The sequence below is a fragment of the Ochotona curzoniae genome, unplaced genomic scaffold (genome assembly GCF_017591425.1).
Source record: "Ochotona curzoniae isolate NIBS_2020 unplaced genomic scaffold, NIBS_Ocur_1.0 contig_1, whole genome shotgun sequence".
NCBI lineage: Eukaryota > Metazoa > Chordata > Mammalia > Lagomorpha > Ochotonidae > Ochotona > Ochotona curzoniae.
Genome location: NW_024464918.1, coordinates 43266591 through 43289701, shown reverse-complemented (window position 1 = coordinate 43289701; position 23111 = coordinate 43266591). Strand labels below are relative to the sequence as shown.

General features: G+C 43.9%; 1 protein-coding gene across 5 annotated transcripts in view; it reads left to right on the top strand.

Moving 5' to 3' along the window:
- AFAP1L1 (actin filament associated protein 1 like 1) overlaps window positions 1–20444 on the top strand; it is a 57476-nt gene extending 37032 nt beyond the window's left edge. For 3 of the 5 annotated variants that reach the window (XM_040972982.1, XM_040972992.1, XM_040972974.1), the window contains 10 exons: window positions 1055–1148; window positions 1344–1496; window positions 2478–2689; window positions 4727–4872; window positions 5549–5621; window positions 7124–7235; window positions 11616–11780; window positions 13531–13709; window positions 16043–16171; window positions 19315–20444. In XM_040972982.1, coding sequence (XP_040828916.1) covers window positions 1055–1148; window positions 1344–1496; window positions 2478–2689; window positions 4727–4872; window positions 5549–5621; window positions 7124–7235; window positions 11616–11780; window positions 13531–13709; window positions 16043–16171; window positions 19315–19338 — 1287 coding nt within the window. In that variant the 3' untranslated portion in view covers window positions 19339–20444. The remainder of the gene's footprint in view (window positions 1–1054; window positions 1149–1343; window positions 1497–2477; window positions 2690–4726; window positions 4873–5548; window positions 5622–7123; window positions 7236–11615; window positions 11781–13530; window positions 13710–16042; window positions 16172–19314) is intronic. The other 2 variants (XM_040973011.1, XM_040973002.1) reach the window with 1 other exon arrangement.
- The last annotated feature ends 2667 nt before the right edge of the window (window positions 20445–23111 follow it).

Below are 23111 nucleotides of genomic sequence, written 5' to 3'. Positions count from 1 at the left end.
CTACTGTCCTCTCCAGTACTAGGCTCAGAGAGAAGGATCCCCAGGCCTGAGCTGAGGATCCTCAGCAGGAAGGGTTTAAGGGCCTCAGCTCTGTGACTCCACCTTCTAGATGGGCCAAGATCATTATCATCATGTCTCAAATCCAGCTGTTTAACCCCTTGAAGCAAAATAGCAGCACACCACACAAGTGAAAGGAAGGGTATAGTGTGTTGACCTCACAATTCTACCAGGACCAGCTCCCTGGTGCCTTACCACTGGCCTCTAAAATAAATGTGATTCAGGTAGAAAATCCAAGCCTTAGGAAGAGGAATTTCCCACAATTCCTCAGCTAGTAAGTGGTAGGAGAGTCACACTTTCTCCCAAGACCAGTCTGGCTAGTCAATTCTACCTTCCATGTTACCTGGTAGACAATTAACAGCCTTGTAACAATTTGTCTTCAGCCTTGGTAGACAAACAAATGAATGAATGATCCAGAGTTGGTACAGTGGGTAAAAATAATGGTGGCTGGTAACACAGTTGTTAACATAGTAGGTGCAGTTAAGTCTCTCTGCCAGGCCTTACCATCCTTTGTCCACCAGGCTAGCATCATAATGGGCCCCTACTGTACTCCCCAGGTCCATCGTGGACTACCATGAATGTCTATACTGATCCCCTTTCTCCATCTTCACTACATTCCTGCCTCATCCCTTTCTGTTGGCCAGGATGACCCTCTGTTTGATAGTACTTTTGCTTTTAGTCTTGCTCTTATCTGTCCCCATAATTGCCACTGGAAGGAATTTCCCATGTTAGATGACATTATATCCCACCTAAAACTCATCCCAGCTCCCTGTCTCCTAAGAAATAGTCTCAACTCCTATAGCATTGGCTATAGTGTCCTGCGTGGCTAGTGTCAGTGGTCTGCCTGTCACCTGGTAAGGTTTCCAGCATAGGACAGCTACTGACAATTACCTGTTAGCTAATTATCATGTGCTGAGAGAGTCGGAGCAGACTGAACCAATAAAGGGGTTTTGCTTAGTGTGTCAACTGATACGAGGCTGATTGTGTCCTTCCTCAGAGACTGTCCCAAGAGAAGCAGACCTCAGACTCGGACAGCATGGGCATGGGGGACAACTGTTCCACCCTTGGCCGCCGGGAGGTGTGTGAACACGGTAGGAGTCTCTGGGAGCTAGGAGGGGACACAGTGGCAGAGCAAATGCCAACTAATTTGGAGATCTGGGTAAGGTGATCCAGCCTGGTATATTCAGAGCCACAGACCAGTCATTGAGGGGACCACAAGAAAAGCCTGTGGGTGGAAGTGGGAACTAGGGCTCCCTCTTGTCCCTTGACATTTGTTTACATAATAGGTAAAGGGAAGAAGAGCAGCCTTGCAGAGCTGAAAGGCTCTATGAGCAGAGCAGCGGGCCGCAAGATCACCCGCATCATCAGCTTCTCCAAGAAGAAGGCCCTGGCTGATGACCCACAGACGCACTCTGCAGAGGAGGAGGTTCCATGCTGTGGTGGGTGCGGGCCCCGGGGAGAAGGGGAGACTGGTCAGGAGGATATGGGATCCTGAAGTTGAAGCCAGGAGCCCCTCCATGCCTCATCCACCTCTCCCCCAGGGCAGGGGAGGGAATCCCACATTAGTGGATGGCTTAATACTAATCTGTCAACAATCCACATGTCAGTCATCATCCTGCCCCCTATCACCTCTCCTACAATACTCAGCCAAAGAGAAGGTCAACTGACCCCCATATTCCTGTGCTCCCCATGACCTTAGCTCACCTGCTCCATCTCCTCCCAACTCTGCCACTGTAAAAAGAGGGAAATACAGATCTTCTTTCCCAGCCTATAACATGCCAGGCATACAATTTATAACCCAGTCTTGAAGTAAAATTTCTTGCACAAAAGTAGGTAAGTGCATTCAGTGTAAGTTAAAAGCAGCTTTGAGGCTAGACAAACTATATTAAATACAGCATCCCTTATACTGGAATCCAATAGAAAGTCACATATCAGTATTGTGAACAGGCAATTTTACTGGCCCTGAAAAAATCAGTGAATAATGGCATATGAGGTTAAAAAAAAAAAAATAGTGTAAGTCTAAAATGATAAGGACTTCTAACCCAATCAGTCATTAGCTGTTGTAGATTGTCATGGTTTCTCTTGGCTAGATGTACCTATTCTCGATGCTACCACCAGGTGTCAGCATCTGTCATAAATTTGCTGTTTTCAGTGAGTTGCTTTCAGGGGAGGAAGAATGTATTAGTGGTTCCTGTTCTTGGTATTGATCTTTGGAGTGGCCCCAAGGCTGTGCAGCAGTGCAGCTCACTTCCCATTTCCCAGACAGTTGATGAACACTCACAATGAGATATGCAACGTCACCCTCCCAATAAACCCAGAGCCCTTCTCTCCCACTGCAGGCCAGATGTATCCAGGCACTGTCTCCCTGGTTTGGGCCACACACTGGCCTGCATCATGCCACTCTCTCTCCTTCTGGTCAGGCTACCTGAACGTGCTGGTGAGCCAGGGCTGGAAGGAACGCTGGTGCCGCCTCCAGCGTGGCACACTCTATTTTCACAAGGATCGCAATGATCTGCGCACACATGTGAATGCCATCGCCCTCTGCGGCTGCGAGGTGGCCCCAGGCTTCGGGCCCAGACACCCCTTTGCCTTCAGGATCCTGCGCAACAGACAGGAGGTGGCCATCCTTGAGGTGAGAAAAGGGTCCAGGACATTCTTGGTGGTGCACTCTTGCCAGGGAATCTTCTTTTTCTTTACAGGGAATGCTTGCTACAAACGCCACTGAGCCCAGCAGAAAGGAAGGGAAGCCTAGGGGCTACCGAATGACCCAGCAGAGTTGCCAAACAATGGATCATGTTTTTAATACAAATATACCCATACAAAATTTGGTATATACTGACACTCAAAGATTTGTTGTTGATCTGAAATTCAAACTTAACAGAGCATTCTGCTTTTGTTACTGGCAGTTCTTCACATGAAAGGCACTTGGTCTGATCCAAGTGGGACCTGATTCCAGGATCCCCTCTAAATTCTCCCCACAAAGGGCTGGCCACCTCTGCTGAATCACTTCTCTTCAAGGTGACCTGCCTTTCCCATCAAACAGCTCAGGAAACCATGCAGGAGCCAGTGTATGTTTGTTCCACCTGGCAACCCTTTGGCTATCTAGAGTTGAACACGTCAACACCGGAGTGAAAACCTGAACTACCTCCTCACATTACCGATAGGGAGACTGAGAGCAGGGCAGCCAAGTGCTTTGTTCAGGTTCCACAGAGGGCCGACGGCCTCCTACACATTTCTTAGAATCCAAACCCAGCCTCCTGCTCCCATCGCCACTGGCCACAACCCACAAAATGTTTCCTCAGTTCTTAACCTACAAGAAATATTGCCTCTCGGACTTATTTTCATTCTCAGTAGTTTTAATCTCTTTTTCCTCTTTAACTTATAATTGGAATTTTCTAGCAGAAATGTATCTTACTTAATCAGGTTTAGCATCTGAGTGATTGCTAAGTTTGAGTTTATGATAAAAGCCTTTAAATGTGAATTTATATTAAATTATGAGTCCTTTTTAGAGATCTTCCTATTTGTAGTGCTGTAAAAATACATTGCAATACAAAGAAAAAATTGTTGGCATTTCATAAAAAACCATCTCCTCTAATACAAAATATTTTTTAAAAAATCAAGGTATTAGCTTCTTACTGCTATAATAAAATCCCTGAGACAATTGACACAAAGACAAAAAAAAATTTACTTTGGCTCACAGTTCTGAAGGCTGCCAGTTCAAGATGAGGTGGCCCCACTATCTCCATCTCTGGTAGCAGCTTTCCTGCTGGCAGAATCCTGCACAGGGAATCACATGGTAAGAGGCAGGGAACATTGTACCTGTCTATCTATGTGATCTATTATAAAAACACCAGTATTTGGTCATGGACATTCTACCCTGATGATTTACTCCAATGCAGTCACCTCTGCAAGCCTTAGCTCCAAACCACAAAATTAGAATCCATTTCTATCTTCATTATACCATAAACAGAAAACTTCTGGGAGCAACCTGAGTTCAGGGAGGAAAACATAGTCAAGCCATAGCGTTCAGGGAACATTTAATATAAATTGTTAGGAAGACACAGGCTGCCAAGTGAGGTCATATTACCTTAAGAGAGATGGTCCAGGGCCCGGCTCAGTGGCCTAGCAGCTAAAGTCCTCACCTCGAACGCGCCAAGATCCCAATGGGCACCAGTTCTAATCCCAGCAGCTCCACTTCTCATCCAGCTCCCTGCTTGTGGCCTGGGAAAGCAGTTGAGAATGGCCCAAAGCTTGGGACCCTACACCCCCATGGGAGACCCAAATAAAGCTCCAGGTTCCTGGCTTTGGATCGGCGCAGCATCAGCCATTGCGATCACTTGGGGAGTGGATCATTGCATGGAGGATCTTCCTCTCTGTCTCTCCTCCTCTCTGTATACCGGATTTTCCAATAAAAATAAATAAATCTTTAAAAAAAGAGATGGTCCAAGAGGACCTCTCTGAGGACATGACATTTGAGCAAAATCCTAAACAGAGGGAAGGGGAAAACCTCTATAGATTTCTAGGTGTCTGTTCTCATCTCATTTCTCTGTGATATGTTAAGTATCTGGTATGCACTTAGAAATATCTATGGGTTTGCCTGGAGTGAACAAGGGAGCCAGATGTCCCGGCAATGCCAAAATGGATTCCACCTGTGCCTCCTCTTCTGCAGGCAAGCTGTTCAGAGGACATGGGTCGCTGGCTGGGGCTGCTGCTGGTGGAGATGGGCTCCAATTTCACCCCTGAGGCACTGCACTATGACTACGTGGATGTGGAGACCTTAACCAGCATCGTCAGTGCTGGGCGCAACTCCTTCCTGTAAGGGGGGTCGGGGAGAGGTTGCTGGGAGGGTGGGGGTGAATCTTCCTGCCTCTGCTCCATCTCAGAAGCTCTGTGTCCAGCCTTGGGCACTGGGAGGAAAGAGAGAAAGAGAAAGAGCTGAGCAAGATTTTCTGCTGGCAAAGCTGGAATGATGCCTTCTTCCAGCAAGGAAGAGCTGGCTGCAAGAAGGCGCCCAAGACTAAGGACAGGTGGGGATGGAATGAGCAAAGGTGGAGGAACCCTACAGTAGTAGCCTGGGCTCTACCTTCCTGCCCAGTACTACAAGCTGTCACACCCTTGAGCATCATGTGGGCACAGGGATGGTCCATTGGCCTTGAACATTACAGGAGCTAGATTCAAGTCCCAGCTGTATCACCACCAGCTACAGAAGTATGGTTGGTTGAGTGCCATCTTGGATCCTGTGTTTTCTGACAGAGTGCCAGTGATGAAATGCATGCCCTCGGTTGTTGTGAACCCCACATGGGTCTTTTTGTATGGAGCCCTAACATAGCACATGGCATATGCTTGCCCTGTTGCTGTTCCTAATGTCTCAATCTGTATTAATAACTGCCAGAGAGTGGACAGGTCAGCATTGTGAGGTACCAGACGTCCAGGTCATCATCATGACCATATCATCATCATCATCACCATCATCATGTCTTCTGTTTTCCAGATATGCAAGATCCTGCCAGGATCAGTGGCCTGAGCCCCGCATCTATGATGATGTTCCTTATGAAAAGATGCCGGTATGACCCCTTGGGGCTGCCCAGGAAGGTGGCAGAAGCCATTCATTAGCCCTTCTTGTCTCCCTGGCTGCTCCTTTTAACTTCTGCTCTTGTTTAACCAGCAACCAGAAAGCGAGTCCATTCTTATCACAGATTGTAGCTAAGGATGAGGAATGCCTTGCATAGGCACTGAGTCAGGTAGTAGAAGGAATCTCAACTGAGAGGGAAGACAGAGTTCTTAAACTTCCAGAGCTTATGAACACAAAAGCATGCAATGCAGCAACTCTTGGTTGAGCCAAGTGCTTGGATCCTCTTCCTGTTTGCCATTCTGCAGATGCTGTTGATCTGTGCTATCTGGGGGGAGTGCTATGTGGTTGTCTCACAGCCTTCACCTGCTGGCATCAACAGTCTAAGCTTCCATTCTCAGAACAGTGTCCCTGTTCTGCTTACTAAATCAAGGAGACACAGCTCATTAATTTACACTGAGGTCTCTGTAGGTGCCATCTGACCCAGAGAGCTCCTGGCAGCCTATCCCAGGAGGGAAGAAAACCTCATTTTGATCCAATACTGGTGGGTGGGTAAGGCGCCACCTCCAAGGGAGAGAGAGGCAATTAAGTTGCCAAAGATGCCAAGATCCCTGCCTTTGATGGTGCACAATGATTCTCTGAGCTCTCATGTCTAAGGCTCCCTTTTCTAGAAACTTCCAGCCATCCTTCTGATGTTCTTATGATCTTTCTTGAGACTCATATGAGCCTGTGGATGCAGCCTGAAGTTTTTCTCAGTTGCAGAGCCCTAACAAGACAGCTTAGGGATCCAGCACTTGAGTCATACTGGGGCCAAGGCTCAGTTAACCTTGGGCTTAGCTTCTTTGGTCCCCAACATCTGGGCCCTATATGAATAAGATATATCTACTTTATAAAACTGTTGCAAAAGAAATTATGTAAAAGAAATCTGGAACCCTGCCTGGACACTGGAAGGTCTTAAATAGGACAGGAGCAGTAAACAGTACAGTTGTTGTCAACACGATTCTGATATCCAGTGTTGCCCTACTCCAACAGGATGTCCTACGATTTGAATGCATTTTGAATGTTTTTTATATTCTTCATGAATAAATGTACAGACAGTAACATTAATTTATGTTGCTTTTCTTATTGTCCGATTTTACCCATTACTTTTCAAGGGAGGACTCTGCATTAGGCACAAAATTAGAAGGATGCTTCCAAATGACGTGGAGACAAATATTTATGATAAATCAAAATATTTATGCTCCCATATAATCTTTTGAAACTTCCTAGCTTCCCTCTTAGTAGGCACTCCAGTTTAGGGTTGCCTCCTGCTGCCTCCCAAAGTATGAATTCCAAATGACACAGGATAAGGGAAAGTACTTTAGAAACAGATGATTACTGCACAAGTCCATAGACAAAAGGCCAAGATCACAAAAGTCCCACCAGCTTCAAGCAACGACCTGGATCAACAAGCCTGAGCCTTCCTGTACTTAATCTTCCTCCTCCATCTCCCACCAGGATGAGGAGCCCGAGCGCCCCACAGGGGCCCAGGTGAAGCGCCATGCCTCGTCCTGCAGTGAGAAGTCCCATCGAGTGGACCCACAGGTCAAAGTCAAGCGCCACGCCTCCAGTGAGTTCCTGTGTGGGCCCTCTCTGCTGAGCAGATTGCCGAGGGGTGGGGAAAACAATCCATGGCAGGGATCGCAGAATCAGGCTCCTGCCTCTAGGGGATATATGAGGGAAGTGAGGAGAGCAATTCCTCTCCCATAAGCAAAGTGACCCCTCACACACTGTGGCAAAGGACAGTTGACTGTGTCCACATGGACAAATAAAAGGTGGCAGGCAACTGTACAAAAGAGGAATGCCTGCGTCCCCTATCCTAGAGGTGAATGCTAATCAGCCCAGTCAATGGCCTCAGTGCAAAGGCCAGCCCTTGTCATCACACTGACCATTTATTCAGAGAATGTCAGAAATCTATACTTCACATAAAATCCATTTATTTTACTATTAACTGGCTTCAAAATTTTAATACCAAATGAGGCCATCTTAATCACAAGAGGTCTTTGAAAAGTATCAGAAAATGCATATTATGAAAAAATGCATTCATTTCAAAAATGTTTGTATCAAAGAATATTTTTTAATTCTGTTTTACACAAACTTATGGAAGCTTGTGTGTGTGTGTGTATGGTGGTGGTGGGGTAACATCTACAAGCTGTATCTGTTTCAGGGCTTAATGATTTGTGGCTTCTGATCTGGGTAAAACCTGCAGAACTGAGCCCCTCCAGATATCCTTGAGTGAGCTGCCACAAAAGCCACAGCTCAACTCCATGTCCTGGGCTTGGTGAACTGCCAGATTGCCACTCTGTACGGTAATGACTAAGTATGCCCAACAACTCTGTCCTACAAAGTCTTGTTTGATTTCCGACACTCTCTGCTCCTGTATAATTTATCTTTATGAGCAAGCCTGTTCCCTGAAGGACAAAATGTTCCAAGAGTTATTTCTTCGTTGCCTTAAGTGTCTTCCCTCTCACCTGAACACAGTCAAGCCTTGTTCTGTGCTTTTCGAAGACTTAATTTTAACAAGGCTTTTCTATGTGACAGTTTCATTTCATGGGGATAGATAACCCTTTCTGGTGGCAGGGAGCTGCATTCCATTTCTCATGGATCACTGGATCACTGTGTGACTTGGGAAATTTCCTTTCCTCTCTGTTGGTCTGAGCAATTAGAGGGTTGTTGTATAAAGTAAACTCTTCAGACTCTGCTCTCTAAAGGCTCTGGAAACACAGGGCTGTTGAAAATGTCCATTTTAAAATGAAAAACAAAACTGAAATAAATGAAATGAACATGAAAGGTTTTAGAAATCACAAAATATCTTAAAAATAAAAAACCTAACACAAAGGGGAAAAAAGCTTAACAACAAAAACCAAAAAAGTAGATCCTTTCTTCAAATCAAATCTATGTGAAATCCACTTTAGAAAAAAGATGGAGCTGGGTCAGGTTGAAACCACTTGGCCTCTCCTTTGCCAAACCAGTCCCCTGTGAGCCATCACTGGGATGCCAGAGGGCAGACAACTGACATAAAGCATTGCTGTTTTTTGGATAAAGAAGCTAAAGGACATAAAAGAGAAAGTATCTTTTCTAAAACTAAGAGTTCTGATATTAACAACAGAAATTTGTTTCTCAGAGGTGTTGGAGCTAGGACATTCAAAATCAAGGTGCCAACGGATTCACTGTCTGGTGAGGGCCCTTCTCCTTTCACCAGATATTCATTCACAGGGCAGGAGGTGAAAAAGTATCTGGAGTCTCACTTAGAACTGACACTGATCTCATTTATGAGAACTCTACCTCCACGAACTAATGACCTTCTAAAGGCCTCTTCCCATAACACATCATACTGGGGGGAGCAGATTTCAACATCTGAATTTGGGGTATGCCAATATTTAGTCTGTAATACAGGGATGTTATCCTAAAGCATGTATTAATTACTTATTGCTATATAACAAAGTATCAAAAATTGAAGTCCCTGAAATAATGAGCATGAGTTATGTCACAGTTTCTGTGGGCCAAGAATTCTGAGCAGCTAACTTGGGCTTAGCGTCCTTGAGGTTGCAGATGGCTTTGCATCTGAAGTCACCTGAACACCTGTCTGGCTGGAAAATCCACTCTTAAAATGGCTCGTTCACATGGCTTATTTTGTGCTTTAAAAGTCACACTATGTCCTGTCTGCAATCTCCTGATAGCTAGCTGCCCAGTTCCGCCTCACTGAGTATGGGAGGGGACTGCAAAAATGTATAAATATAAGGGAGGGTGCAACAAACATGGAGGCCAGGGGCAGACATGGAGAAAATCTCAAGACCAAAGAAAAAATTGAACTCATTACTTAAAAGACAGCTCCAATAATATTGGCAGCTGACTTCCCATCAGGCCAGAAGCAGTGAAGTAACATATTCCAAACAAGTTCCTATATCCAGCAAAGCTTTCTTTCAACAACTAAAACCAAAATAAGGACCTTCTTTCAAAAAATTAAACCAAAATAAGGACATTTTCAGATACTCAAAAACAGAAAGTCCGTTGCCAGCAGACCCAGTGTTATAAGAAGCACAAACAGAAGTTCTTTAGACTGAAAGCAAGTGATTCAGATCTGAATTCACATACCAAAAAAAATCAGTAAAGGTAACTAAGCAAAAGACAATTGTATATTTCTTCTCTTTTTTTTCCCTTATTGAGCTAAAAATCAATTACACAGAAAAGCATTTGTTTTTGTTTTGTTGGGCCTGTTTAGAATAAAGAAATGTAAGATTTTGAAAATAACAGCATGAAGAAGGTGGTAGATGCAAGGAAATGTCACCAAACTGGAAAAAACAAAAAACATGATATGACCACTACATTAATCCATACATATCCTTCTTCTCTGAGCTTCTTTATTTAGTCATAAAAGTATATAAAATAAGAAGAATGCATTTCCAGGCATTTAACATATATAACAGCAATAGTACAAAAGGTCCTTGTCTGATATAGTAAAACATCCTTTGTTGGTCTGTTCTTGCTTTTCCTTTTTAATCCAAACTATAAAAATGTGAAGTCTGGAAACCACCTTATCTAGCATGCCACTGTGTATCTGGTTCTTTGCTCTCCATGCTGTATTTATGATCAGGCTGGAATTGCAGCACAGTTATAGCAGGAACTGATTTTTGTAAAGGTCAACGGGTGACCACTGCAATCCCTCCAAGGGCTGGGAAGATAAGACCCCTAGTTATCAGTAAAGCCTGTCAGTCATTCTGCACCCTACCAACTATCAAAGGGCTGTGTGCAGCTGTCCACCCTGGTGTGCTCCAACATACTGGACCATGGCCTTGGCTCAGCGAGGGCAGTATTGATGGCTTTGGAGTCAGCTGGTCAGAGATTCACCCTCAGCTCTGCCACCATTAGAACTGGGACCCAATCTCTGTGCTGATGACAAAAAGCTCTTGTGAGGATCAAACGTGACTATAAGCCAAAGGCTTCGCATGTAGTACTTAGCATATAGTCAATGTTCAACAAATTGTTGCTGTAATTGTTTGCCGTTATGGTACAACACAGTGTTGAACCTACCATAGCTTACCAGGTCCCTCATCCACAAAACCTTTCTCAGAAATGAAATGTGCAGTATCTGATTTTAACCTAAGTTCTAGAACTCCAAAGGTTTGAGTGACATGTCCTTAACTTATGTATATACCTGAGAGCAGACTATAAAAGCTGCCCTTACCCTTTGGGGGCTGGTACCATGGTAAAAAGTAGGCTAAGCCTATGCCTACAGCACTGGAATCCCACTTCCTGATTTAGCTCCCTACTTATGGCCTAGCAAGCAGCAGAGTATGACTCAGGTCACTGAGCCCCTGCACTCTTGTAGGAGACCCAGAAAAGGCTCCAGGCTTCTGGCTTCTAGCCATCTCAGCTCCAGCCACTGTGGCCATCTGGGGAGGGAACCTGTAGAAGGAATATATTTCTCTGTCGCTCCTTCTCTCTCTGTGAGACTCTGCCTTTCAAATAAAAAATAAATAAATCTTAAAAAATAAAAATAAAACCAAATTATGCTATGCATCACAGAATTTGCTCCATAGTATTATTGACATTACTGTCTAACATTTACTAAGTGCGTACTGTTTGGCAAGAACCGTAAATGCTTTCCACGGCCTCATTTAAACCTGATCACAACCCTAAGAAGCAAATTTTAACAATATTTACACATAAGAAAAGTAAGGTCTGGAGGGAAAGGCACAAAGCACCACTGTTTACTGCTGCCTTGATGTCCCACAACAGCAAGGATCAGAGAGGACCTCCCATTTGTCTGTCTCGAGCCCTCTACCTCCCTTTGCTCCACTGCCTCTCATTTGCTATTTACAGAACTCAGGGAATCTAAATATCCTATTTTCTAGACGGAGAAGCTAAGGCTGAGAGGAAAGCTAACACCACTCAAACATCCTTAAGGAGATCAGAACGAAGGGCCTTTGTCTTCCCCACACCTCTGCAGGTGCCAATCAATACAAATATGGAAAGAACAGAGCTGAAGAGGATGCCCGGAGGTACTTGGTAGAAAAGGAGAAACTCGAGAAAGAGAAGGAGACAATCCGGACAGAGCTGGTGACGCTGAGGCAGGAGAAGAGAGCTCTGAAGGAAGCCATTCGGAGCAGCCCAGGTAACTACATTGGTGTAGTGTGCTAAGAGCCTGTGGGTGACTCAGCCTGGACACAGCCTGCGGCGGTCAGGGGAGCTCTGCTGTATGGGTTACCAGCTTTCCTACCTTGGAGAGGTGGGCTTCTCATTTCCTTCTCTTCAACACCACCATCATCACCACCCCAATAAAGGAAGTATCATAAAGGCAGTAACTACTTTTGTGTAAAGGACATAAACACACATCACAGTAATGTATGTATTTAATGTAGCACGGTACAAGCTGATGTCAAAAGTGAGAAAAAAAAAAACAAGTGTCTTAGAAACAAGGAAATAAGAGGCAATTTTGAATCCTACATTCCTTTATTCAGACATGTGTGTGACACTGATCAGGAGCTGGAATAAGGAACAGCAACACTTGCCCACATGCCTCTTTTGAAATCCAGGGACCTCAACCTGCCTGCTCTGGACTCCTTCACACACTACTTTCTGATGCTTTTCCTTTGGATTCTTTGACTATGGTTGGCTACACTTTCAGCCAAAAGTCTCTGCATACTGGAGGCAACAGAAGGCCTGTCTTTATAGACTGTGTTATAAATTATATCCGAGATCACATTGCCCAATGAGAGTTGGATGGAACCTGTAGACTCATTCTTAAGGGGAAACTCCGCAGGTCACAGTACTGCAGACTATTGCAGGAACTCACATGCCTGCCCCTGGTGTCTACCTGCAGACTGCCCAAGACTCCACGGTGCCTTAGATCAAGTGCTTCCAGTTGAAACGATGGGCTTTTTCTGTGCAGCCAAGAACTAAAATCAGTGGAAAGGAGACCTGGCAAGGTAGTTTTGATTTCAGTAAATTCTGTTTTGCCTTCAATAAAGGCAGAACTAGAATTTGTTGTAGATGTCTTCACTCCTTTTCCTGTCCAGCTTTCTTTGTCCTATAGCATTATCACTTTGTAACCTGACAGATTATTTACTACACTTATTTTTATTTTGTCTTTGGTCCTTCACACACAATTATAAACCCTGTAAGAGCAAAGAACATTGCCTGTTTTATTTGCTGATGTACTGAAGGGCCCAGGGCAGGGTCTGATACACAGAAAGCACTCAGCAAGTGAAGAGTTCAACATTACTGGAAAATCCTCCACTGCAGCTTCCTTTAGGGCAAAGAATAGAGCCAGTGTTTAAATCTAGTAAGAGCCAACACAACCCTGGGCACAAACAAGATATGAATGTAGGTTTGTTGGATTAAACTGAAAAAGCAGCAAAACCCAACTGGAAACCCTCATCAGTACAAAGCCCTGTGTTATGACTTTTTCTCACAAGCAACAGAAAACAAAGTCAAACTGGCAGAGAAATGAAAAGAAGAAAAAAACTGGGAAATTGAGATATCACATCAGTGACGTCACTCAAACATCTGTCTCTCTCTCTCCTCTGATTTCACCATTCTATTACAGTGAACAGAAGATACAATGTGGTGATAGATCAAGTCTGTTATATGCTACACCCGGGATGATGTATAAGGTTAGGCCTACCCAAGCCATAGGATGATAGGAGAAAGAAAGTCTCCCAGTAGACTATATAATAAAGGTGTGGTAGAGTATAGGTAGTGGGCAAGAAAGACTATCTCAGCCAATTTGAAGCTGGAACTTAAGCAAGACTAAGAGCAGGAAATGTCCTTCAGGAAGGGCAGGCAGGAGCCTGAAGCCAGGCCAGACTCAGTGACACTTCAGGCCAGAATCCGCTTTCTCTCACCTGCGTCTCTGACCACAGGAGCGAAATTAAAGGGTCTGGAGGAAGCCATGGCCACCCTAGAAGCTCAGTGTCGGGCAAAGGAAGAACGCCGGATAGACCTGGAGCTGAAGCTGGTGGCTGTGAAGGAGCGCTTGCAGCAGTCCCTGGCAGGGGGCCCAGCCCTGGGCCTCTCCATGAGCAGCAAGAACAAGAGCCAGGTGAGTTGGCTGCCTCTCAGACCAGGCACCCTGTTCCTTAACATGCTATAGATCTCTTTACAATGACGGAGTTCACTGGGAAAGACACTTGAAACAGTGATCAAAAAGCCACTGAGGACACCCACATCTCATCTTAAGAGGGCCTAGCTTTGAGTCCCAGTTCCACTGCAGAGTCCAGCTTCCAGTAAATATGTATCCTGGGAGGTAGCAATAATGTACTTGGGTTCTTGACGCCCATGTGAAAGATCCAGACTGAGTCAGTATATAGGAAATCTCTATGTGTCTTTCAAACAAGTAGACATAAATAAATATATGCATGAATACATATTTTTTTACACAAAGTATAATCACTTAACTGGTGAGAAAACTGAGGCCCAAAGAGGGGAATGGTCATGGCACAGGTGGTGCAGTTGGGAAGGAACTCTTGAGGCAAGTTCCCTTGGTGTCTGGATGGTTATTTTCAGCAGTACCAGTAGTTGTGACCACTTCCAAGTACCATTTCCATGAAAGTGATCTCAGAAACAGCCTTGGGGTTACTGGTAATAGCAGCTGCTCCATTGTGAGTAACTTGTGTTGATTGATTTCCACAGAGCATGCTAATCTGTGTTACTTCACATGATCTTTACAACAGTCCTGTGAGGTAGTATTATGAGTATTATAACCCCACTGGACAAAGAATCTGATGTTTGGACATGTTGAATGATTGTTCAAGATCATTCAAGTGGACACCAAGTTCCAGACCAAGAGGACCTGATCCCAGAGCTCTGCTCAGTCACCATGCACTCTTCCAGGAGCACACCTCTGCACCCCACTCGCCGCACACCAAGTCCTGTCCTCGGCCCTCGGCTTCTGCCTTCATTGCCTCTATGGCACTGAGCAACCCTATAACACCTGTCAATTTCTACTGGGCTTCCTTGGGACTTTTAAGATCTTGTATCTATCATGGCTTCTCAACCTCAGCACCATAAACATTTGGGAACAATCATTCTTTCCTACAGGGGACTGTGCTGAGCATCACAGTACAGTTATCAGCATCTCTCACCCATGCCCACCACCAGTTGGAACAACCAAGCTGCCTCTAGAAATTGCCAGATGTTCTCTGCAAGAGCAAAAATAATCCCTACATGAGAACCAGTGATCAAAATTACCAACAGTCATTATTCTTTCTCATAACACTTAACCATAAATTATGTGTGTTGGTGTCCTTACTTAATGCATATCTAGATTTTATTTTTATTAAAAATTAGACTATATCTGGTTTATCAGTAGCCTTTTACATGAAGTCTGAAAAATACAACTGTAATAAATGTTAAATGAATAACAGGCTTACCTGCTTTCAGACAAGAAACAGAGACATAATGAGATGAATCACTGGTCCATTAGGTACGGGTTGTCACTGACAGCTCATATTGCTATTGTTCTGTCAAGTCACAGGACCTATTTGGCCCACGCCCAGGGACACTGGTCTTTACACCCTATACTTCCTCCCCCAGCGAATTTCCAGCTTCACTATACAGTTGAACATGAGGATCAGGGACAAAAAAATTTCCTAGAATCACAGGAGGATGGAGGAGGAGCTAGAACTAGTTCATTCATCCCAGCTGCTTGCTCCTACCATCATTCCCTGCTGCTTCCTCCATGCTGGATCCTTTTGATACCTTTGGGAGGTGAAGAGTTGTGTGTAAATTCCTTGCAAACTTAGCTTTGAAAATGTCATATTTAAAGAACTACATTTAGTAAGGCACCAAACAGTAACCTAGGAAACTTAATGTAGAAAATCAGACAGAATACAGGAAAGTAAGGTAGAAAATCAGACAGAATAAAGAAGACAGGCTAAGAGTACAGCTGTGGCATTTGAATCCCAGCCTCATACTCACCAGTCATATGACACTGGTTAAGCAACTTGACCTTCCCAGTTTCTTCATCTGTGAAATGGGATAATTACAGTACCTACTTCACAGGCATATTGAAAATTTAAGTAAGCTAATCCAGGTGCATGGATATCTGGTGCGTGGATAGTCTAGAACTGGACCAAACCAAAATCAGGAGTCTGGAACTCAATCCTGGCCTCCCATGTAGGTAGCAGAGACTCAACTACTTGAGCCAACACCTGCTGCTTCCTCAGGTATATGGTCACAGGAACATGAAATTGGAAATGGAGCCAAGACTCAAACCCAGACACCCTGATCACAAACTTGAGATATGAATGACTGAAGAAGCATCTTAACTGCTGTGCCAGATCTTTGTCCTTGCCCTGATTCCTTTGGGGATAGTGTGAGTATGGGTAGCCAGCATTAGACCCAACCTATTCAACTGTTTTTTGCCATTATCAGGAACCTGCAAATAAACCCCAGACCAGTGCCCCAGAGCAACCTCTGCCTGTCAACTGTGTTTCTGAGCTAAGGAAGAGGAGCCCATCCATTGTGGCCTCCAACCAAGGAAGGGTGCTGCAGAAGGCCAAGGTACAGTCGGTGCTCAGCTAATCCAAAAAGATAGAGCAGGCCATTTACACAAAACCTCCTCAAAACCCCAAACTCAAGTGAGCGAGAAAGGACAATTGCTCACCCATCCATGTGAGAACGTTCATGAAGCTTCCTTGGAGGGGAGAGGCCCTTGGCTTTATTCAGAACCAATACACTCTTTGTTGACATACTTGTTCCAACAAGCTCAAGTCCTCTGACTTCTGAGCCCACCTGCGTTGAGACAAGGAAAAGGGCCCAATCCCTGTTAGGAAACAAAAGGTCAGTATCAGGACTTGCTTAGAGCAATGCAGGCATCAATGGAAAAATGGAGCCATGAACCCATCACTTCCAACTGTAAATCCAGGAGTGTTCTGCAGTACCAGTCCACAGTCTTTTTATACTTTAGTTTCAGGGCTTCTGGGTTTCAAAGTTGCAGATAAGAAAGTGTTAACCTGAACAACAAAAGCCTGGTGCATTAGAAATGCTCATGAACCTTTGCTAAAGAACTCAGACCTTTCTGACAAACTGAGGAGGAGTCGAAACTGGAAAGATACTTTATTATTGAAGTCCAAGCTAAGAAATGTGGCTGGTGATAAATTTTCAAGGTCCAACGGCTTTATTAATTATTATTGTTATTAGTATGGGTTTTTATTTAGTAAATTTATTTATTTGAAAGGTAGCATGACAGAGAGAAAGAGGGAAAAAGAGAGAAATATCTTCCATGTGCTGGTTGACTCCCCAAATGGCCACAAAACTGGGGCTGGGTCAAGCCAAAGCCAGAAGCCAGGAACTCTATTCAGGTTTTCTACAACACTGGCAGGGACCCAAGTAACTTGTACCATCTGCTACTCTCCTACTTGTATTAACAAGGAGTTGGATTGGAAGCACAGCAGCTGAGCCTTTGACTGGCACGCTCACTGGGGATGTTGGCATTGCAAGGGGAGACTTAACCTACTGTTCCACAACACCAGCCCTGGAACAATCTCTTTTATAAGATTAATACATCAACACAACCTTTCTTAATTTAAAATAAAACAGCAATGTGGAATAGTGGTTGCTGGGGGCTGGGAAGTGGGGGAAATGAGATGTTTGTCAGATGGTACAAATTTTCAGTTATAACACAGATCAGTTCTAGAGAGAGATCTATCTAATATATATAGTGTGGAGACAACTATTAACAATACTCAATGAGTATATAAAATTTGCAGTTTTCTGAGAGATTTTGACCTCAAATATCACCACAAGAAAGACAGTCATATTAAGTAAGGTGTTAACTAGCTTGATTATGATCATCACAATATGTCAAAAAATAAATAAAATTTAAAATTAGAAAAGCAATAATATAAAAGGGAAAACATCCTATTTGAAGTAGTAGAAAAATCAAATTTTATTTTTCTTAGAAACACAAAGAGCACCTGCTAAATGCCAAGTATTTTGCTCTACACTTTCAATATCTTCTTTCATTACAACTGTGCAATGACCAAGTAAAACAGGCATTTTTAGCACCACTTCACAGCTGCAATTTAACTAAAGCAGTGAACATGACAGACAGGGTCTTAGTTCTCAAGTAGCTTCCAAGCTGGTGAAAAGAGATAGGGAAAAGGTGGTGCATTTGGTGCAGAGGTAGGTGTTTGGTGCACAGTTAAGATCCCACTCAGGATGGCTGCAGCCCACACTGCAGTATCTGAGTATTGTTCCCAGCTATGCTCCCGATTCCAACTTCCTAACAAGCACCCTGGGAGACAGCTACTGATTGCTCCGGTAGTTGGATCCCCACCACTCATATGGGAGACCTGAACCGGTTTCCAAGCTGTGGCTTCGCCCAACTCTGGCTGTTCCAGGAATTTGAGGAGTGAGAATGCAAATTCATTTCATTCTCTTTTTGTTCCCCACCAACCCAATCAAATAAAATATAATTTTCAAAAATGCCCAGTTACCATGAAAAGCTACTTACAGATACATTTACAAAAAATTGTAACAAGAAAGAGGGAATGAGAGTAGAAATGTAAAGATACATGGCTAGAGGAGGCCTCTCTCTTAACAGTCCTCCCATGGTAGAAACAGCCTGAGACAGACTGCAGAGAAAGCGTTCCATGAAAGGGGGCAGCAAAGCCCGACTCTCTAGCATGGCTGCTGGCCACAGCCAGGGAGCCACTGGATTGTGGAAAGGGAGTAGGAGGGTGAGATGAACTGAGGGGGAAGAAGTAGACAGTGCCTGACCATTTTGTGGTCTTAAATTGCACATCTGATCAGAATACATTAAAAAACAGCTACTCATTACCTACATGGCAAACAGTGCTTGGGGAAAGCTAGCCAGTTTGGTCTAGGATTCTTAAATGCAGGTTTATGTACCTAAGCTGCAGCTGCATCCTTGTTTGGAAAAGACTTTCAGTGCCTCAGGGAGCTTGCATTCTCTCCCCCAGTTGGTCAGTCATTGAAAAAAAAAATATTTACTACAGGAAACTTGGGAGAATCAGAGAGGCAACCAGCTAGGAGCTAGAGCATCTAAACCAGGCTTAATCCGTTTTTTCAATAAAAGATCAGATGATAAAGAGTCTGTGTTTTGTAGACTACACATCATCTGTTTCACCACCACTGAACTCTGTCACTGTGGCATCAAATTGGCTACAGAGACTACATAAATAAATGAAAGGTATGACTGTGATCCAAAACAACTTTACAGATATTGGAATTTCATATAAAACACTACTCCCCTTTTGATATTTGCCCAACATTTAAAAATAGGAAATACCTTTTTCCATGAGTCACACAAAAACAGGTGATGAGCCAGATCTGGCCAATAGGCCACAGTCTGACAAGCCTCTGTCTGAGGCCTTGCAGGCCACCACAGGACTTATGCATTCTGTTCTGACATGATGATGGAAAGTGGTTGGAAACTTTTGAGTGCAGGGTTTTGGGGGCTTTTAGTACATTTTAAAAAGGCCATTCTAACTACCATGTTAAGAATGGTACCATCACAGAGAATTGACTTAGGGTCACAGAGAAAGCATGGACTAGGAACCAAGGTTCCTTGGCATGGCCAGTGGAGATAATGTAACATAATTATGTAGTGACATGTTTCATCCCATGAGTCAAACTAGAACATCTAACAAACTGATTTGTCTCATCTCTCTGTACTTCAGGAATGGGAAATGAAGAAGACCTAGAAAGAGAATGCAAATTTCATTCCAAAGGAAATACCAACTTGTCCTAAGGGAGAAATGCTTTGTCACAAGGAGATACCCTGAGAAAACTGGAAATGGTCCCTATTCTCCAGGCCAGCCAAAAGACCAGCTTTCGTCATCTGCATGATTTTAGGGGACTGTAGGGGAGGGAAGAACCAAAAAGGAAGATGGAAGTAGAGGACACCTTTATGACTTTACAGAGAATGGAACTGAGGATAGGAAACAGAAGTCTACACAGTTGTAAGGACTTTTTTAGATGCCTTCACCTTTCCTTCTGGAGAAGAGAAGAAAGCACCTGTGAATAAACCCATCCATCCCATCTTAGTGTCCAGTTCCCAGTCCTTAAGAGAACGGAAGGCAGCACTGAAGCCTCAGGGATGCACTGTAAGGAAAGATGAGACTTGATGATTTGACTGCACTGTACCAACTGCATGTGAGCTGGGCTTTGCTTACAACCACCAAGCAAAGCAAAGAGGCTGAAACATCAATAACATCCCTGTCTGGGGGGAAAAAAAAATCTGACAAGCAGCCACAGAAGATGTGCAGAGGTACAAATGCCATGGTCATCCCTCATCTGCTTCAGAGCTAAGTGCAGCTACTGGAATCTTTTCCAGAACTGAGTTTTAAAATCAGAGATCAGAGTATGCAGAATGCAAAGAGAAATTGAGCACCTAACTTATTTCAGGCTCACAGACAGGATCAGAGACAGGAGAGTGGAGTTCTAATATCCACAGGAGTTTGCAGGCATTGTAGGGTGGGATCATTTGCTTCAATCAAGTCCTTTATCTATTTTAAATGGCACTGAAGCTCCTGGGGCTTTGGTTAGAGATCCAGAAGTCAATATTTTTATACTCATCAAGTCCTCATCTTAGAATCTGCAGGCTCACTAGCCTACCCTTCCACATCTACGATAAAGTAAACTATCAGGAAAAAAATTAAGAGGATAATGGCTTATTTCTGCCTCAAGGATGCTAATCTCTCACAAACACTTGATACCAGTGTCCTGAATTTGCCCCCTCACTACTGTCTCAACCCTGTGTCAGTTTATAGGTATAACATTTCCCAGAAATAAAGGTCTAACTATTTTAGGGGTTCTGAGTGTAGTTGAAGGGAAGAAAGGAAGTCCCAGAAAAATTTCCCACCTACGGTTTTACATACCTCAGCTTTACCCAAACTTTGCCACCCTCTTTATAACAGGAAAGTTAACCTGACCAAAGTCACTCAGCAGATCAGTGGCAGAATATAAAATGTAGGGATTGTGCAATCAAATGCTCTACCCCTAAGCTATACCCCTACACCCTAAATGTAGAGATTATGAACCCAGATCCAGATAGGGCTGGGTTTGAACAATGCCAGCTCAGCCACTGACCAGCTAGATGAGCTTGAGAACATCAAAGACTTAACCTCTCTGATCCTTGCTTTCCTTATATGTGAAAACAGGGTTAATAACTGTACTTTTCTCTTAAGACTGTTGGGGGATTCAATGAGATAATACTTGGGAGGTGTCTGAGACATGGGAAATGCTGTCAAGGGCGGTTCTTATTAGCATAGATGAGAAATGTCTGACTCCAAAGCCTGTGTCCTTTCCACCAAGCATGAAATCACCTTCTTGTGGTAATTACAGCCACCAAAAGCTGAAAGGCAACCAGTTGGCAAGTGCTGTGTCTCATCTTCATTCCACATCAGTGTCTCCAGTGTCAAAGGAAGTCACACCCTGCGGATTGTCAGTGTTCCTTTGTAAATATGTGACCTTGGAAAGGCATCCAACACTTGAACTATGTCCCTGGTATCTGTCACACTGTTTCTTATGTGGTTATTTTGGAATTAAGTGTCTCTTGGATTCTTTGAGGAAAGGGACTCTGAATAATTACTAACATTTATTGGGCATTCACTATGTTATCCAGCACTGTGATACCCAAGGCAGGCTTGAGAAGTTTGCAACCTGTGCAGTCAACACAGGACCTCACACAACATTAAACATTGGTTTAATGCTCCACTGTCTACTTCCTATTAAAGAGTACCTGCATTTTTCCTCTTGCCCTTTGCATTGCCAGCCCAGAGCTAGCCACTCCTTTTTCCAGGCATTATTCTTTTAGTCTTCACTAAAACCCTATGAGATACATCATGGGAACTCAGCTTTCACAGTTTAGCAAAAGAACAGAGAGGTTAGGTAACTTGCCCAAACTCAAACAGTGAGGAAGTAGTGCCGACAGTACAAATCCTTACTCTTAATTCAAAAGGTCTGTTTCATCCATTTGTTGCCCTCCCTTGCACTACAGCCTTCAGAAGTGCATTAGCATTTAAATAAGTAGTTGAATAAATGAGTGCATGTAAGCAGCACACTTAGTGTAAGCTGAGCAGCTAAGAGAATTATAAGCAAAAATGGTTAAGGTATAGATACCAGTTCTTGCTTCCGTCTACTGAAATGCCTGGCTTGGTTATGTTTATTTAAAGTACAGGCCATGAATTTGAAATTGCCTTTTCTCTTCATCCTTCTCCACTGGGTTTGTCAGAGTTCTGCTGTCACCAAATCCTCAGCTGAGGGTGTGCACAGGCTCCTGAACCTGAGTCTCTATTTTCTCATCTACAAAAGGACATCTAAAACATCTCACAAAAAGAAACAAAGAATATGACCTAGGCCCTGGATGGAACCATAGAGGCAAAAACCCTGAGAGAAAATCTGACCCAAATTTCTAAAGTAGAAGTAAGTCAAGTTACAGTGAAAACTGAGATGCTGAAAGGACACTTCCCAGTCTTTATTGGGGGGGGGGGGGGAGGCGAACTGTGTAATCAGTAGGGGCTATCCAGTGAGTAAACCTGCATCTTCCAAATGTCCCAGCCCTCAATTTATCTGTCCTCAAAAATCATCCCAACTTTGCATTCTAAATTTCTAAAATTCATTCACACCTTCCTGTCCACAGATACAATTCATTCCTTCAACCTGTCTTTATTGAGCATCCACTGTTCTAGATGTCAGAAATCAACAGATAACCTCACCAAGCTCATACCCTGGTTACAGGAACAAGCAAAAAAGGAAGCAAAATAAAGTTCTAAGGGACAAAGAGTGCTGGACACAGCAGCTTTACACAGAGGGTGGTTGCAGGGGTCTCTGTTGAGGTGACCCCAGGACACAACCCAGCCTCTCAAGTCTGTACTATTCAGAATAGCCTGTCTTCCCTACTTGTTTTCTTACAGCCAGCAATTTCCATACAGCAATCAGCCTCTTAGATATGTAAGGGTTTTGTTACACATTTCCACTGCAATCACAGTCGGACTACAAATTCCTTCAGCAAGGCAAATTTTGAGCCCTCACATGAGGGAATGTGTAAGGAAAAATAGCCGCGGTCATGGAGCTTGTGTTTCGGAAAGGGCTGAGGAAAAAAGGTGCCTCATTCAAAGTGTCGGGAAATGGGGACATTGGAGAGCGGGGAGTGATACAGGAACAGAGCTTCAAGGGTGCAACTTTTCAGTCCTCACGTGATCTAGGCCTGCCTGACCAGGTGGTTTTCAGTCACCACTTCCGCCTGCCTGCAGTTCAGCTCCTTACTTGAACTCCTCCTCCTCCCCTGGGCCTCGGCGGGTGGCGTTTCCCTTTTCTAGAACCACTTTCCTCTTCTCTTCACCTACCCGCTCTTCGGTTCTCAATTTCACTTCCTTTGGGAGAGTTATCTTGGCACACTCGGCCATATTCGTTCTTTTTAAGACTTGTGCAGCACACCTACCCCTCAAAATTTAAGCAGGGGTCGCCCTTTGAC